Source organism: Molossus molossus, unplaced genomic scaffold (assembly GCF_014108415.1).
Source record: "Molossus molossus isolate mMolMol1 unplaced genomic scaffold, mMolMol1.p scaffold_m16_p_6, whole genome shotgun sequence".
Taxonomy (NCBI): Eukaryota; Metazoa; Chordata; class Mammalia; order Chiroptera; family Molossidae; genus Molossus; species Molossus molossus.
In genome coordinates this window covers 66611480-66631064 of record NW_023425399.1, presented here as the reverse complement: position 1 = coordinate 66631064, position 19585 = coordinate 66611480, and the positions used below count along the sequence as shown (strand labels likewise).

Below are 19585 nucleotides of genomic sequence, written 5' to 3'. Positions count from 1 at the left end.
TTTATACAATATGGGCTTAATACCCAGAATATATTAAAACTCTTACATTAATAATAATGAATAGTAAATGAATATAATACTTAACTAATTTTTAAATAATAAAAAAACCACCCAATTTAAAAAATGGGCAAATAATTTGAATAGATAATTCTCAAAAGAAGATGTACAAATGGCCAATAACCATATAAAAAGATGTTCAACATCATTGATCATTAGAGAAAAGCAAATCAAAAGCAGAGAGAGATACTGTTTCACATCCAGTAGGATGGTTTTAATCAAGAAAACAGAAAATAGCAAATGTTGACAAGGATGTTAAGAAACAGCACCCATCATACATTGCTAGTGGGAATGTAAAATGGCACAGGTACTTCAGAAAACAGTTTAGTTCCTCAAAATAGCAAAGGTAAAATTATCATATGACCCAGCAATTCCACTCCTAGGTTTACACTCAAGAGAAATGAAGACATGTCTGCACAGAAAATTGTACCTGAATGTATAAAAATATTCTAATTAGTAAAAGAAGAACTAACAAGTACGTGAGGTTTAAAGGTAGGTTATTTGTAAGATTCTGCTTAAACACTGTATGTCAGGACAAAAAAATCCTCAGAATTTTAAGAACTCTTAGAGAAGATAATTTGATCCTGCAGGGAAAAATTTCCATCACTAAATTAGTCTGTGGTTAAAACTGTCACTCAGATTTCAGCATGGTGACAATATTTAAATAAGCAATTAATTCTACAAGTAAAAACTACAAGCCTAGATTGAGTTGTGCTGTTACTTTATTGACTTCAGGAACAAAATAGCCTCCTCATCACATCCAATCAGAGCCTTATGCCTCAGCCTCACCTGGGGTGTGGGAAGTTTGCTCCCCCTCAGTCCTTGGTACATGTTAATGACAGAAGGATTCTGGACCTTTAATTCTTAACATGCTTCCCAGACCCTTCCTAGACTCACACACGCCAAGAGACAGGGTGAGGGACTTAAACACCGAGTCCATCGGCGAAGTCTAGTGAGAGCAAGCTGCAAGCAGCACAGCAGTGATGTCCCTGGAGGAATACGGACAGGGGTCTGCAGGCACACCAACACAAACCACATTCTGAGATCTGACCAACATTTCACCCCATCTCAAAGATCTCAAAGAACTCTATCTAAAGTTAGCTTTAGCCAATTTTACAGAAAAATAAGACAAACAAGTCTAAAACTATCTGTGAATCAAAATAAGATATTGAAAAGATACTACATATTTTATAAAACCTTTAGAGACTAGTTGAATATTTTTTAATATGTTGTGGTTGTTTGTTTTGCTTGGCTTGTTGATTATCTTTAGTTCTTGAACTGTTCTCACTAAATTCAAGAAACTGATGAGGAATCCTAATATCTTCCTATATTTAAGAGGAAAAAAAATATTTAAAAATAGCAAAACCCAGAATCATTCAAATTAAAAGGCAAACATCTGCTCCGTTCTGGCATATTCCTTACTCTGTATTTCTTTCTGTACAAATTTTTATTAAAAGAAAATAGGTTTCTCCTGGAACACTTGTTATAAAAATGTTAATATTCCACAGCCACCATATCTAAGTCATTTTAAAATTAAAGACTAAAATTAAAATTAAAAATTAGATGCATCTTGAGAATACCATGCTGAGTAAAGTAGGTCAGATGGAGAGGGTTGGGAGCCATATGATTTCACTCATATATGGAATATAAAACTGAAAGCAACAGGTAAATTATCAGGACAAACAGAAAAACGGAAACTCATGGACACAGACATCAGTGTGGTGGTTACCAGAGGGAAGGGGATGAGAGTAAAGAGTAAAGGAGCCAAGTATATGGTAATAGAAGAAGATTTGACTTTGAGTGGTGAACATACAATGCAACATAGGGATGATGTACCTTAGAACAGTACATTTGAAACCTATATAATTTTATTAACCAATGTCATCCCTATAAATTTAATAAAAGAATGATGGATTTGATACAGCAAATCTCTAAATAATGTTTCTTAATATTTCTGTAATAAAAAACATATAATAACTAGAGAGTCCCTATTTCAATATTTAGCTGTCATTAAGTTGGTTGGTGAAGGGTCTGGCAAGCCTGGAGACTCCTTGTTAATTCTCACTTCTTAGATTTCTTATATTCAACTCCAAAGCTAAGTATAGTTAATAATCTGAGGTTCAATTAATAAATTAACATAAGTGATAAGATAAACTATGTAGCTAGAAATTTCTTGTTTTAAATGTTGAAACAGAGCAATGATACACATTTCATTGGATTAAAACATTTTAGCAACTTTTTTTAATGACTGCCTAATTCATCTTTATAAACACAGTCTATTTTCCTTATGGGGAAGGGTGTACAGATTTCAGACATTTGGGTTACTTGGTGATCAACAGAACTTTGCAAAGTATATCATCATACACTTTGTATTTAAATGTGGTTTATATAAATGAAAACAAGAATGGCCATTGCCACTCCCACACGATGATCTCAAAGAACACTAAGTCAGTCTACTCACCTTGGGGTGCTATCAGAGTTCTTCCATTCTCCTGACACCAACCAACTGGCTGGACATAAGGACTATTTACATCACACCTGCAAAAACAGGATTCAATTTAGATTCCATATTACTAAAGGCCAGAGAAAGAATTCAAGAGTAATGAACATTCTGGATATTAAGAGATACCATGGAAAATATTACTTCATAGCTAAAACATTATTTTACAGCTAAAGAGAATTAGAAGTAATTTTAGTACTATATTTTTTAAGCCGAGCATCCAAACTTCTCTTTTATATATCCTTCTTGCAATTTAAAAATATAAAATAAAAAGTATTTGACTAGGTCAGAAACTGCCAGTGAATTGCCTAAAGAATGGACATTTTAATAAACCTCTTCTACCACTTCTTGCTAGCAGCAAGAAAAAGTATTAATAGGCCAACCCAAATTTATGGGCAGCCCAATCAGACTCCATGATGCCATATTTCTTTTGTCTCCTTTTCAAATAATGCAGGCGATTCTACCTAAGACCCATGCAACAATTGACTTGGCCCTGCTTCACAGATCAAAGAGGAAAACAGGGACCCATCATGCACATGAATAACCACAGCCTCAGGCAGAGACTTTTCCGGTATCAGGACATACTATGAAGAAATGCTACTAAAATTATTTTTGCCATGCCCTCTTTCATATTTTAGGTTTTTCCCAGAAAACCCTTTAACTCGTACAATGTTAGTTTAATGGCAATGTAGCATTCTCTGCTCCCCAAAGGCTTTCAAATAATTCACTCCATTCTTCCTGAATCTTCCTTTTAAAAATATGACAGGGTTTAGTTCAACATTTTTCATGGGGAAAAAAATACTGCAAGTTCTTAACTCCCTCTTCACAAAAATGTTTCCCCCACAAACTAGACAAAAATACAGTGAAGTGCCCTGAAATGATCATGTTAATTCAGATGAGGCCTCATTAGGTACTCTCTCAGCCACTGAATTCCTGTTGTTCATAACTTTAAGAAGAGTAAAAGCAGTGACAGTACTGGAATGAAAAGGAATTCTTAACACCAAACATGAACACACAAAAATAAAACGCACAGTGGTGTCTCACCAGTAATCGTAACTATCATCCCAATTGTCAAAATGCACTAGTAAGCGATCTTCAACAATATCTGCTATGGTTGCCACACACACCAATGAAGGGTTCTTTCTGTCGACGGCCTCCAGCTTCATTCCAACCTGAAATTCTTTAGGTACTGGCCCGTTCTAACACAGCACCAGGAGAGAGGGGCACAAAAAGAAACAGGACACCAAACAGGACTGAGCCACTGTCAAAACTTCTATGACATTAGCATCAGAAAAGTCTATGGACGTCAACACTTACCCTCCTGAACGAAGCCAGCAAATGCCAGTAAAAATAATCCAACAAACTGTTCGGAAGTTTACATTCAGAACAAAGGTCAAGAAAGTGACATTTACATTGTCTTTCTTTGTCCAGGTAGGCTTTATTTCCCTTATCGTTGTCCTTTTCCCTCTTCTTCAGTTTTTAGAGTAATTTGGATTAATTTAAAAATATTATATTTACTGAATATATTAGTATCAAACAATTTCCTCTGCTTCCTATAGGTTTTTGAATAGTTTCCAAATACCATTGTTTTGGAAAAGTACTAAAGATATGCTCTTTAGCACCAAAACTATTTGCTTTGATAAGATCTGAAAATAGTGGCTTTTTCAATATTTAAGGAACACACATACTAATTCACAAATAGATTTATAGTTGAAAAATCCAAGTGCTTTTTTATTATCTGCACACATTTTTAGTATTAAAAAATACCAAGGACTATGATTTACAATAACATTACAGTGACAAAACTCCACTTTTGTATAGCTATAATTAGCCAGCCCTGGGATTTAGGAAATATACATACAATATCTGGGAACTAGAAGAGGTTTATTTTTCTCTACTTCTTTACTAACTATACTGATCCCTAATTTTTGTTTTCCTTTGGCACATTACATTTTTCAAAGAATGTTCTCATTTCTTTCTTTGATACAATCTATGAACCACATAGAGAAATTGTATAACACTGATATTGAGATCAGGACACTAAAGCTTGGAAAGGCTGGGTGATTGTCCTACACAGGGGCACACCCACAGGGGGCAAGGCTGACCTCTGACTCTGACTTCTGCACCCCTCTTACTGATGTGTGACCTCACAGCTGGGCCCATGGGCTCAGAGGAGGCGGGGCTACAACTTATCCTTATTCTGTCCTTAAGACTTGTTCTGTTTCTGGGAACACAGATGGTATAAGTGTGTTCTACCCAAATTGTCATATACCCCTTGAATCTGTATATAATGTCACCCTCATTGTCATTACACATAAATCCAACTAGGATGGGTATATTCAAAGTCTACCTGGGTATTTACTCATCTCAAAACACCAAAACTAAGTTTAAATGACTACCTCACTGGAAACACAGAAAAAGAAAAAAGAAAAAACATTTTTTAAAGGCATTTTAAATTTTAGTAGGCTTTATATATAGTTTTCAACTCTCTCCATTTAATGAAAGTATTTAATTATATATTTAAAGGGAATAAAAAGATGTGCTCATAAGAAACTAACATATTAAATGAGAAAAGTCAACAGGAAGCTAAGAATTCTTAAAAAATTAAAATACAACAAACTATATAGTGAATTTTTACAAGTTTAAGCTCAAGGAAAAATCTAATTTATACTGAGGCAGAAAATACTTACAGGACTTCTGTTTCTGAATAATTTCTTGGGAGCATTTTGCAGTTTGCAAGCCTTCAAATAATTCATCCAAACAAATTTATCTTTTCTATAACCTAAAAAAATGTATGGGTTACTCAAGATACCCACAAGATATAACCATATGCATACTAAATATATAATTCTTATTCAGTCTTCTTCCATAAATTAAATGTCCTTTAGCAGAACATAAAATATTTAAATTAAAACCCCTATATTCTTGCAATATTTTTATTATATGAAATTCAAATCTGTTGAGTGTGTTTTCCCATCATGCATATCATTCCCTACAAATATTTTTTAATTCATTAAGATATGGAGTTGGTACTCTGGTGGCTTGATGGGTGTCTCTTTTCCCATTAGGACTTTTAAAAATGGGCAAGGAAGGTTACAAAAGTTCCTGAGTTCATCATCACCCCTGAAGAAACCATGTTATTACTGAGGCCATCAGGGGTCCTGATGGTGTAACAATCCTGGGTGCCAGACACCTGGCGTAAATTACAGAAACACTTTCACAATACAAAGACCATTCAGCAGCTCCAGCTTTCTGATCCATAGCTTTATAAGTTTCCCATTAAAAAACAAAACAAAAACGTATTATCTTCCCATCCATGTGCCCTTAAGTGGCTCACAGGGTGCTGACCCACATAAAATGGGCTCAATAACTATTTTTTGAGTCAGTGTTATACTCAGAATAAAAGTCAAAACTCCTTTTACAGACGTCAAAGCTGTGGCTGCATCTCCAACTTCATCTCCTGTCTTCTCGCCTTTGCTGCTCTGTTCTAGTCACATTCATCTCCTTGTGGTTCCTCAACTGTACCAAGCACACTCTGGCCTTGGCACATTTATTCTTGGTTTTCTCTGTGACAAGTGCTATTACCCAGGTGGCCACATTGCTTTCACTCTCATTTTACCCATGTATCTATCAGATGTCACCTTCTCAGGCCTTTCTTCACCACACTTGGTTACAGAGTGTCCCTGTGATGTTCTTAATCCTCCCATCCCATTACTGCCTGACAATGAATCTTTATCTTTGTTTATTATTCCTCATCCCTGAAGAAAGAAAGCCTCATGAAGACAGACACGGTCTATTTTATTCAGTGCTATATCCCCAGTGCCTGCACAGAGTATGGGCTCCCAAAATACCTACCACATGAATGAGCCTATGTGTGGCCTGTTACCAGCTTCCATGAAATTCGGCAATTTTAAGGAACTCTGCCAACAGACTCAGTGACAGATCCCCAAGGATACCCTGAGTTCGTTACTAAGAATAAGATAACTAGATACTAACTCTAGAATTTTCCACGGTAACTAAATCATCTCATATCCAAGCAGGAGAACTTATACAGAAGTTTACTGTGCAAAGAAATGAGACCATTGGCATTTCAACTGGTCAAATCCTCACCTCACTACACACAACAAATACAAAAGCCTTTAGTCACATTTGCCAGTCCCAGGTTCCTCTAGCATGTAACAAAAGACAAAGATGAGATTTTTATTTCTCATCCAAAAACAAAAACAAAACAGTGAAATTGTGTTCACTCATATATCCTGTTCTCCAAGATTTCTGTTGGAAACAAATGACAGTGAGTCAAGTTTCCAAACTGGACAGTATCACTGATTGAGATATTTCATTTCAATCATGACTTAACATTCATTTCTTCACTCCCTGCAAGGCTTAATAAACTTTATGTAAAATAAAATGCTTTCATAAAACTTTAATTCTACCCTAGTTGCTTTATCAGAATATATGGCTCAAGTAGTCATTGATGCTTTTCTTTTAAAGACATTTATTTCTAAGAATTGTATCCTCACAGATTTACTACTTTTTGAGGATGAAACTTACATTTTGGAAACCATATCATACCAGGCTCTCATTATTTCATGAAATGTTGTTAAAATAAAATTGAAGTAACAACTCACTCTTTCCATCCTCACTTACCCTTAGGGATGTGCAATTCATGTTTGGTCTTTCCACACCACCCTATTGGATGAATGTCAGGGGAACCAGCATTGGTCCAAAAATCGTAGCAGCTTAAATAACCATCAAAATGAAGCCTTAGACGATAACCACACACCTGCAAAACGGAATGTTTGCAATCATTCATTGTGTCATGTATTTGAAGTATACAAAAATTAACAAAATATTCATACATTCTGTCAATGCTATGCACATATGTGAACCAATCCATCCATATAATGTGTTTGTATTAAAGAACAAGTTTATAGACAACATCTAAAGAAGACAAAACATTGACAAAATACACTGTCTTTCAAGTACCTAAAACATTTTCTGCCAAAATAATTACCGTTTTACTCAGTCTAGGAATCTGAGGTCAATATATATGTCTATTAATCAATGTGTTTATTTATTGACTCAATACCTGTCAAATATTCCTTTCAGAAACCCCATCTCCTACTGTCTGGCTTAGAGTCATATCTCAAGATAGAATAAGTTAAAGTACAAAGCAAATCTCAAATGGATGTGGCCTTATTTCAATTCTAACATATAATTCCAGCATACTTAATATATGAAATAATAAAATAGTCTGAGAAATACATCTTGCTATATAAGTTTAATAGCTATAATCAATCAGTAAATTAAGTGAATAGTGTGTTCTACATTTGATGTTATTAAAAATATACAGGTCTTTTATCAACCTAGTAACATAAAATGTTTAGTAAATATCACATTTTATAAGCCATTTACTTTCATCAATGGCTCTTCACTTTATGTAATTTTCAAAAAATGCATATATTTATAGAAATATATAATTCATATGCATGTATATTTTCATATGCATTTCTCATTAATTCAGCTAAATCTTTAATAATTATGTCTCCTTTAATAGACAAAAGTAACATCATGGAATTCACTGGTTGTTACCATCCTCAGGTGTAAACTATTTGCCAATTAAATCAAGACCACCTCCTAGGGATGAAGAACTTATTAAAAAACTAATCTTCAGGGGGAAAAATCATTAAGAAACATATTTCACCCATCACTGACTAAAATAAATCCATAATGTACTAAAACTTGTTTAGAACAGAAAGTACTCAATTCATTATTCTCTAGAAAATTCTCTTCTGTCACTTCACTGTGCAATTAGCTCAAGATGATAACACCATCTCTTACCTCAGCTATAGAAAGCACACAAAATACAGATGGATGTCGGGGGTCAATGCCTTCTAATCTCATTCCAACCTGAAAACCATTTTCGTACTCTGGAAAGGATTGGTCCTATGAAATTTCATGATATAACATTAGCCACTGAAATATATTCACAATTTGATATTAAAACACTCGATGTGGCTATACATACAATTAAGAATTTACTGTACTAGTTTGGAAACTCACTACTAGAGCTAAAGATAGAAGATGCTCTTACATGACCCTGAAAGATGGTTTGATCATTTTTATGTGCTTTGAAATAGGTCATCTACAAAACTTATGCCCTGTAAATTCCCCATTTATTCCTTTTGCTCATTTTTCATTAATGATTTGAAGAAGTTCTTCCTACTCTGGAAACAATCCTTTGTTGATCATAATTATTTCCTATTCCCAGTCTGTGACTTGGCTCTTCACTTTTTTATGATGATTTTGTTGTAGGAGAATTTTTTAAAATTTTAATATAGTAAAAATATCAATTACTTCCTGTACAGTTTGTACATCTAGCTTATGAAATCCCCAGCAACCCTGAACTTATACAGATATTCTCCTAGTGATCTTTTAAAATTTTGTTCTTCATATTTAAATGCAACTGAAATTTTTTTTTTTAATGGTGTGAGGTAGGGGTCTATTTTTTCATATGGAAAAACAAGTATTGAACAAAAATATTTGGTATAGTCCACTGACCTGCAAAGTTATCTCTATGATACATATTTGTAGGTCTATTTTTGGCCTTTTTATTCTGTTCACTGGCTTATTTACATATAATGAGTCTATCTGGAGAGCAATCTTAATTACATTGAGTTTTATAATTCAATAACTTGTCCTCCATTTAATTTAATCATTTGATTTGTCCAAGATATTTTAAATTTTCACACAGACTACAAAAATGCTTTGTCATGCTTATTTCTGTGTACCTTTTAGTACTTTTTGCTATTGTAAATGAAATCTAATTCATAATAGATTTTCTAATTTGTTCTCATTCACTATTATTCAGTATAATACTGGTCCTATTTCCCACAGTCTTGTTGAATTATTATTAGTTTTGAGCAGACAGTTTCAAGCAGATTCAGCATTACTAGTCAATTTACTCTTAATTGCAAATAAACTTATAAGTACATTAATTGAAAATGATGATTAAAATCTAGTTCAAGTGGACCTTTCTAATCAGTAATGCTATTACTATTTATTACTGCTTAACATATGAATGCCTATTTTTAAAGTGAAGTTTATTCTTAAAAAGAAAAAAAACTTTTCATTTGAAAATATCAAACTTAAAAGTTGCAAGAACAAAACAATAAAGAGAATACTTATAGTCTTTTCCTAGGTTAACATTCCACCTCATTTGCTTTATCATTTCCATTTGCTCCCTCGCTCTCATGTCTGTGTGTATATAGAAATAGATATACAGATATGCATATACATATATGTACATATGATTTTTTCTGAATCATTCATGGGTCCTTTACCTCTAAATACTAAATATTTTTCCTGAAGAGCTGTGTACTTTCCCTAATAATAAAAACATTCCATTTCACAAAAATAGCTAATTTATCAGCCTCTGTAAACTTAATATTTATACAACACTTTTAACTAATCTTCCATTCATATTCCAATTAATCTGATCTATCCAAAAATGACTTTTACAATATTTTTCCTCATCCAGAATAGGATTCATTCTAGGGTCAGACATTAAATTTAGCTGACATGACTGTTTAGTCTTCCTTAATTTGGAACATTTTCCATAGCATTTCTTTGTCTTTTATAACACTGATATTTTTAAACAGCATAGTCTTTCTCCTCCTCCATTTTATTAAAATAGAAGGTTTCTCATTTTGGATTTGTCTGATGGTTCCTTAGGATTAGTTTCAGGTTATGCATTCTTTTGCCAGTAGACTACATAGGTGATGATGTGTCCTTCTCAGGATATCACATCTGGAGCAACATGATGCTCGTGTGTCCCCTCATTAGTGATGTTAATTTTGATCACACTACAGTGTTGTCCAATTCCTTCACTATACAGTTACATGCAGATCACACATACACATGCATACATACATAAACATGTATACATGTAGGTAAATCTATGCATACATATATATTTTTATAAATTGTAAGTTCAAACAGATCCATCTAATTCCAAACATCCTCAAAAGGTTTGTTCTGCCTTTTTCTATCCATATTTGTATTTCCCCTATAACAAGGGCAGCACACTTACTCATGTGCTAAATCCTATAATGTATCTATTACAGTTTCAGAATGATTTTACCCACACTACTACAATAAATAAACCTACAAAAGAGTTCAGGATTTGTTTGCAATTTTTCCTCCCTGCTCTCCTGTCATCTACAAATAAGGTATATTCTTTTTTTTCTTTCTTTCTTCAATGCAGTTATGGTATTCATTTGAAATACAGTTGAGTTCATTTGTTTCCATTTGTTTTCAGTACCTAACAATTTTTATATTTTAATATGTAGAATATTAACATGCTTCCAAAAGTTAAAGCTATATAAAAAGGTACTCAAAGAAGTGTCTCTCTCTCTCCCATATCCTATCCACTCCATTCTACCTCTTGTGCATAACCAACCTGGCTGGTTTCTGGTTTATCCTTCCTGGGTTACTGTTTGTAAAAATAAGAAGTTACTATTTTTGTAATTTTCCCTTCCTTCTTATAAAAGGTAGCACACCATACATGATGTTTTATTTCTAATGTCCCTTGGAAACCACTCCATGTCAGATCACAACAACTGTCCACATTCTTTTTATAGCTGTATTGTACTCAACTGCAGGTAGGTACCACAGTTTATTCAACCTCCTTCTATACTTGGGTGCATGCCTTTTTTATAGAAACTGAAACTGTTTTAAAATATTTATGAATTGGCTTGTAAAATGTCATTTAAAATTTTCTTACATTCACAGATTATTTTAGAAGCTTCCAAGGAAAAAAACCTCAAAGATGACAAAACCCAAAAATGAAATAACAAGAATGAGTGATTTCTCAGGAACATTTTATTTCTACAAAAATAAATGTCATTTGTGTGTTTAACTCTCTCAGCCTTCTTCTCAAATCTACTCTGTTTTCCAGCAGACTGTATTTAACAAGTTTTTTGTTACTCTTTCCTATCACTGCTTTGAAATTTCTCAGTTAATTTCAAAAGCACCACACACACATATCCATTCATACACATATACATAAATATACACACAACACTGATAAGAAAGCAAAAGGGAAGAGGAGAACTCTGGGGGAGTATATTAATAGTGCTGAAGAAAAATTTAAGAAGCTGTAGAAATTGAGAGAACATTTTTCATGTTTCAACAAAATTGATACAAAACTGAAACCAGTATTGTATTGAGCAGACTATACCTTCTCATCACATATGAACAAATTCAAAACACTGGCAATAATTCATAGCTGAGAGTTAAAATAATCAACATTACCCTTGTCAGCATTTCAAAATGGTTTCTCAATTAAACATCTGGGAGCCTTATATAATGTTGCAAGGAATACTATATGGCTAAAACAGACAGAGCATTCTTTTGAGGATTTCAAATAAAAAACAAAACATTTTTAACAATCTGAAAGACAATATTTAGTGAGAAATAGCACTGCCTTCATCCATCTCCTTTCTGATAAATGTTTTTTTCACAGGATATTTAATGGGTTTTTTCCTTCTAAAAATCTTATATTATATAAACATAATTTGATAGTTGTATTTATAAAATTATATTTTATGATGAAGAAATGAAACTGAAATCACACACTTAAAGCAAACAATTAAGTTTATTCAGTCACAAAAATCATACGATTTGCAGACCTGACTAAAACTTTTAAGATAAATTAACTCAAGCCCAGAGAGGTAAGTGACTTTCTAAAGGCCACACAGCCAGTTTGGCAGCAGAGCATCACTGAGGACCAAAGTATTCTGAAAGCCTGACCACCATTTGTTCCACATAAGAAGACAGCCAGGGCAACAACACAGGCAAAACAAAATGTGGCTCCAGGCCATGGAAGGCCTCAAGGACCTTTCCAAGGAAGCGCCATGTGCTCTCAGGTACAGAAGTTAAGGTGTTCTGTTTTGTCGTCTTTTTCAAGAATTGTTGCAAAATAATGCTTTCTAGTATAAAATTGATAAATTTGTCACTAATAATGGAGAAGGATTATTCAATGTTCCATACCTCAGAGCAAGAGTAGGTACAAATTATATACTATTATTTAAAAATGAGTCAGAACATTAAGAAAAAATATATAAAACAAAGCACCATGCCAAGAGTAAACCAGGTAGGCTATTGGCAAAATTCCTTTATGAATTATAATGCATAAGGGCACTTACTATCATGTGTGTGTGCCAGCAGATCTTTGGCCCATGGGGGGACCAAGGCACACACGTACAGCATGAACAGCTCTCAGACACCTGACAGACAGGTGTGAGAAATTCTGAACATCATCTTACCTGTTTACCACTCAGAACCCCATTACAAGAGCAGAGAGATTATACTTGCAATGATTATTTTGAGCCATTATACAGACTACAAGAGGTTGGTGGCCATCATAGCTAGCAGATAGGTGTGTTACAGAAGAGTGTCAGTATGCTAAGTAGAAGATTCTATCTGAATGCCCATAGGCATGCTATTTTATTCACAGGCAAGAGCTGGCAGTCAACAATATTTTCCTTATCTTAATTCAATATTGAAATAAATGAAAAAAATTGGGCATGGAATGGAATCACAATCACTGAGGTACATATTTTTAGTATGCTATGCAAAAAACTGGGCAAGTACCACAGGTTTCCAAACCTTCATGTAATGGCTGTCAAAGGGAAAGATGTTCATAGGAATTTGATATGCAGATGTTAAGAACAAAATTTCTTGTAACACCAAAATCCACTGCCTTGAGTTTAGTGGCCTTCTTAAATGATTAATCTCAGCAACATCTTTAGAATCTCAAATGGTCTCAATGTGTATCTCCAGGGCTAAAATGTCACAATTTTAAATGTAAAAGGTGAGAGTATCAGGAAGTCTTATGTAAGCAAACTGTGAAAGAAACAGCTTGACCACAGAGAATTTAACTCTGTCAACACTTGATGATTTTCTCTACTCGTGTAAAAAAAAAAAAAAAAAAATCAATCATGTTATTGGTAGCCTAAAACTAATCCAATTACCGCAGAAAGGAACATAAAGAAACCTTTTTCTGAAACAAATACAACCAAAGAGAAAGTTATGAATGCATCTGCAGCTCTCTCTATAGTAGACAAAATTAGCCCACCCAGTTTTGAGCGTGATATTTTTCTTGATTTGGCATTTGATGAAATAAAAAGAGTCTTGGTTTATGTTTGATCTGAATACTCAGGATGATCCAGATCTATCTGAGGAATCACCAAACATTTACTCTCATATTGACAACCTATAATAGTTAGATACAATTTTTTCATTAAACAGAAATGAAGAATAAGGAATAAGAAGAAATGGTTATTGAGCCTGAGCTAACCTTTATAAAGATGACTATTATCCAACCAGCATTTATGAAGCAGTTAAATCTAGGCCAGATCCTGTTCTAAGCACTTTACAAGTATCAACGCATTAAATAATCATAAAAGCTCTATGAAATAGGTGTTATTACATATATTATACAGATGATAAAACTGGGGCATAAAAGGTTATGTAATGTGCTGAGACACCACTGTGTCTGGCTTTAGCATATGGGTTGTTAGTTACTCTGGTAGATTGTTATGAAAGGTTAAGGACAACATTATCCCACTCATTGACTAAAGACTTCATAATTTTTAAGCTTTTATTTTATAGTTAAAACTTAGAATGAGTTTTTTAATTATCCAGAATTGGTGATCTGAGTATTGGTGGTCTATGACGATAAATGATCCCCGGATGCCAGAAGTTTGAAAACAGTGCCAAAGAAAGTGCATACCTCTATACAAGGAAATTTAATACAAAATAAAGGTGGCATTGTAAGTCAGGAGAGTCTAGATAAATGGCATTAGGACATATGGTTATCCACTTGGAGAGAAAAATGAAATTACATTTCTATCACAACAGCATTTATAAAAATATATATTTTTTTATTTTTCTCCTTTATTTATTTTTTTAATTTTTGTTACAGATGTTTCTTTTTCCCCCACTGACAGCCTCCTCCCCATCCCCTGCCCACCCCATCCCCAGATTTGTGGTCTATATCCATTGGTCACGCATACATGCATATAATGTTCTGTGGTTTATCTCCCCCCTGCCAACCTCCCCTACTCTGAGGTTTGTCATTCTGTACTCCACCTCTATGTCTCTGGTTCCATTTTCTTCATCCATTTCTTTACTTCATTATACTCCACAAATAAGTGAGATCATGTGATATTTGTCTTTCTATGCTTGGCTTACTTCACATAGCATAATATTCTCCAGGTCCTTCCATGCCATCTCAAAGGATAAGAAATCTTTCTTTCTTACACCTGCATAGTATTTCATTGTGTACATGTACCACCACATTTTTTTCTTTTTTCTTTTGTTAATTAATTAATTTATTTTTGTTACACATGTTTTTCCTTTTCCCCCCACTGATTCCCCTCTCCCACTGACTCCCACCCTGTCACCACCTTTGTTGTCCATGTCCATTGTTCATGCATGCATGCATATAAGTTCTGTGTTTATCTCTCCCCCACCAACCCCTCTTCTGGGGATTGTCAGTCTGTATCCCACTTCCACGTCTTTAGGGAAACTCCATTTCTCAGACTGTTATGTTCATTATATTCCACACATAAGTGAGATCATATAATACTTCTCTTTCTCTGTTTGGCTTGTTTCACTTAGGATGACACTTTCCAAGTCCCTCCATGTCATCTCAAAGATAAGAGATCTTTCTTTCTTACAGCTGCATAGTACTCCATTGTGTATATGTACCACTGCTCTTTTATCCATTCATCTACTGATGGACACTTGGGCTGTTTCCAGATCTTAGCTATTGTAAATAGTGCTGCTATGAACATGGGGGTACATATATTCCTTCTGATTGGTGTTTCAGGCTTCTTAGGGTATATTCCTAGAAGTGGAAACACTGGGTCAAATGGCAGTTCAATTTTTAATTTTTTGAGGTAACACCATATTGTTTTCTATAGTGGCTGCATCAGTCTGCATTCCCACTGGCAGTGTACTGGAGTCCTCTTTTCTCCACACCCTCATCAACAGTTGTTGTTTGATGATTTGTTAATCGTGGCCATTCTGACAGGTGTGAGGTAATACCTCATTGTTGTTTTAATTTGCATCTCTCTGATGATTAGTGATGTTGAGCATTTCTTCATATGTCTCCTAACCATTTGTATGTCCTGTTTGGAGAGGTGTCTATTTAGTTTCTCTGCCCATTTTTTACTTGGGTTTTTGTTCTTCCTTTTGTTGAGTTGTATGAGCACTCTATATATTTTGGAAATTAACCCCTTATCTGATATATCATTGGCAGTTATGCTCTCCCATACAGTGAGTAGCCTTTCCGTTTTGATGATTGCATCTTTTGCTGTGCAGAAGCTTTTGGGTTTGATGTAGTACCATGTGTTCATTTTCTCCTTTCTTTCTATTGCCTTAGGTGATGTATCAGTGAAAATTCTGCTATGTATGATGTCTGAAATTTTGTTGACTATAGTTTCTTCTAGAACTTTTATGGATTCATGAGTCACATTTAAGTCTTTTATACATTTTGAGTTTATTCTTGTGTAGGGTGTAAGTTGATGGTCTAGTTTCATTTTTTTTTTTTTTTTTGCATGTAGCTGTCCAATTTTCCCAACACCATTTATTAAAGAGGCTGTCTTACTCCACTGTATGTTCTTGCCACCTTTGTCAAATATTAACTGAGCATATTGCCTTGGTTCCGTTTCTGGGTTCTCTGTTCTGTTCCACTGGTCTATATGCCTGTCCTTGTGCCAGTACCAGACAGTTTTGATTAGAGTGGCTTTGTAGTATAACCTGATATCTGGTAATGTGATCCCTACAAATTTGTTCTCCTTCAAGATTGCTGTAGCTATTTGAGGTCTTTTTTGGTTTCATATGAATTTTTGAAGTATTTGTTCTAGTTCTGTGAAGTATTTCATTAGTATTTTGATGAGGATTTCACTGAATCTGTAGATTGCTTTGGGTAGTATGGACATTTTAATGATGTTAATTCTTCCAATCCATGAACAGGGTATATGCTTCCACTTTTTTACATCTTCCTCTATTTCTTTTTTCAATGTCCTGTAGTTTTCTGCAAATAGTTCCTTTATTTCTTTGGTTAAGTTTATATCTAGGAATCTTAATATTTTTCCTGTGATGGTAAATGGGATTTTTTTTTAGTTTTTCTTTCTGTGAGTTCATCATTGGTGTGTAAAGTTGCGATTGATTTCTTGACATTAATTTTGTATTCTGCTACTTTGACAAATTCATTTATTAAGTCAGGTAATTTTTTGATGGAGTCATTGGGCTTTTCTACGTATAGTATCATGTCATCTGCGAACAATGACAGTTTCACTTCCTCCTTTCCAATTTGGATCCCTTTTATTTTTTCTTCCAGTCTGATTGCTGTGGCTAAGACTTCCAGTACTATGTTAAATAAGAGTGGCAAACGTGGGCATCCTTGACTTGTTCCTGTTCTTAAGAAAAATGCTTTTAATTTTTGCTCATTGAATATATAGGTCTTTTATATATGGCTTTTATTATGTTGAGATATGATCCCTCTATTCCCAGATTACTGAACGTTTTTATCAAAAATGGGTGATAGATTTTGTTGAATGCTTTTTCAGCATCTATTGATATGATCATATGATTTTTATATTTCATTTTGTTTATGTGGCGTATCACATTTATGGCTTTGCAAATATTGTACCAGCGTTGCAGCCCAGGAATGAATCCCTCTTGGTCGTGGTGAACAATTTTTTTGATATATTGCTGCATCCGATTTACTAGTATTTTGTTCAGAATTTTGGCGTCTATGTTCATCAGTGATATTGGTCTGTAGGTTTATTTGGTTGTAGTGTCTTTTTCTGGTTTTGAAATTAGAATTAGGCTGGCCTCATAAAACAAGTTTAAAAGTCTTCCTTCTTCCTGAAGTTTTTGAAATAGTTTGAGGAGAATGGGTGTTAGATCTTGTTTGAATGTTTTGTAAAACTTCCCCATGAAGCTATCCGGGTCTGGGCTTTTGTTTGCTGGGAGAGTTTTGATTACATCTTCAATTTCTTTGTTGTTATTGGTCTGCTGAAGTTTTCTCTCTTCCCAGTTCAATTTTGGGAGACTATGTGTGTCTAGAAATTTGTCCATTTACCTTAGATTGTTGAATTTGTTGCCGTATAATTGTTCATAATATTTGCTAACAATCCTTTGTATTTCTGTGGTGTCAGTTATTATTTCTACTCTTTCATTTCTGATTTTGTGTATTTGGGTTCTCTCTCTTTGTTTCTTGGAGAGTCTAGCTAAGGGTCTATCAATCTTGTTTATCTTTTCAAAGACCCAGCTCTTTGTTTCATTTATCCTTTGAATTGTTGTTTTGGTCTCCATGTCATTTATTTTTGCTCTGATCTTTACTATTTCCTTCCTTCTACTTACTCTGGGGTTTTCTTTTTGTTTGCTTACTAGTTCTTTAAGTTGTGAGGTTAGATAGTCTATTAGAATTTTTTTCTTGCTTCTTGAGGTAGTCCTATAGTGCTCTGAACATCCCTCTTAGATCTGCTCTTGCTGCATCACATAGATTTTGTGTTGTTGTGTGTTCATTTTCATTGGTTTCCAGAAAGTTTTTAATTTCTTCCCTGATCTCCATGGTAACCCAGTCATTTCTCAATAACATGCTATTTAGCCTTCAAGTTTTCAAATGTCTTTGCATGTTGTTGTTGCAATTGATTTCTACTTGCATGCAATTGTGATTTGAGAAGATGCTTGATATGATTTTAATCTTCTTGAACATGTAGAAACTTAGTTTGTGCCCTAACATGTGGTCTATCTTTGAGAATGCCCCATGTGCACTTGAGAAGAATGTGAATTGTGCAGTTTAAGGGTGTAATTCTCTGTAGATATGTATAAAATTCATTTGATCTAGCGCTTCATTTAGAATCTGTATTTTATTGTTAATTTTTTTCTAGAAGATCTATCCAGTGATGTCAGCAGGGTATTTAAGTCCCCCACTATTATTGTATTGCTGTTGATTTCTCCTTTGAAATCCGCCAGAATATATATATATATATATATATATATATTATATATTTTTTTTATCCTCACCTCACATTTTTCCATTTTTTGTTCAGATAGAGTGGGAGGGAGAGAGAGGAAGAGAGAGAATATCGACGTAAAAGGGACACATCGAGTTGCTGCCACCCGCACGACCAACCAGGGCTGGGGACAAAGTGCAACTGAGGTACGTGCCCTTAGTGGGAACTGAACCCGGGTCTCTCTGGACCACAGGGTGATGCTCCACCCGCTGAGCCAAACCCGCCAGGGCCAGAAGATTTTTAATATATGTTCATGCTCCTATATTGGGTGCATATATGTTTATCAAGGTCATATCTTCCTGTTGGATATAGCCTTTGAATATTATGTAGTGGTCTTCTTTGTCTCTAGTTATGGCCTTCATTTTGTAATCTACATTATCAGATATGAGTATTGGTACCCCAGATTTTTTTTCCTTACCGTTTGCTTGAAAGATTTTTTTCCATCCCTTCATTTTCCATCTATGTGAATCTTTGGTTGTGAGGTGGGTCTCTTGTAAACAACATATATGTGAATCATGCTTTCTTATCAAGTCAGCTACTCTGTCTTTTTATCGGTGCATTCAAACCATTCACATTTAAGGTGACAACTGATATGTACTTATTTATTGCCATTTTTGTTTAGTGTGGTTATATTTTTCTTCCAATTTCTTCTACTAATTACAGCAGTCCTTTTAGCATATCTTGCAGTGCAGGTTTGGTGTTAATATATTCCCTAAGCCCTTTTTTTGTCTGAAAAGCTCGTTATTTCACCTTCTATTTTGAATGATAGCCTTGCTGGATAGAGTAGTCTTGGATTCAGATCCTTGTTTTTCATGACCTTGAGTACTTCATGCCACTCCCTTCTGGCCTGTTGTGTTTCTGTTGAGAAGTCAGCTAAAAGCCTTATGTGGTTTCCTTTGTAGGTAACCTGTTGCTTATCTCTTGCTGCCTT

General features: G+C 34.4%; 1 protein-coding gene across 1 annotated transcript in view; it reads right to left on the bottom strand.

Moving 5' to 3' along the window:
• Positions 1 to 19585, bottom strand: part of L3MBTL4 (L3MBTL histone methyl-lysine binding protein 4) — a 381883-nt gene that overhangs the window by 289069 nt on the left and 73229 nt on the right. Inside the window, exons 4-8 of the mRNA XM_036245527.1 lie at positions 8399 to 8503; positions 7205 to 7340; positions 5248 to 5339; positions 3602 to 3756; positions 2519 to 2595 (exon numbers count right to left, since the gene is read on the bottom strand). Coding sequence (XP_036101420.1) covers positions 2519 to 2595; positions 3602 to 3756; positions 5248 to 5339; positions 7205 to 7340; positions 8399 to 8503 — 565 coding nt within the window. The remainder of the gene's footprint in view (positions 1 to 2518; positions 2596 to 3601; positions 3757 to 5247; positions 5340 to 7204; positions 7341 to 8398; positions 8504 to 19585) is intronic.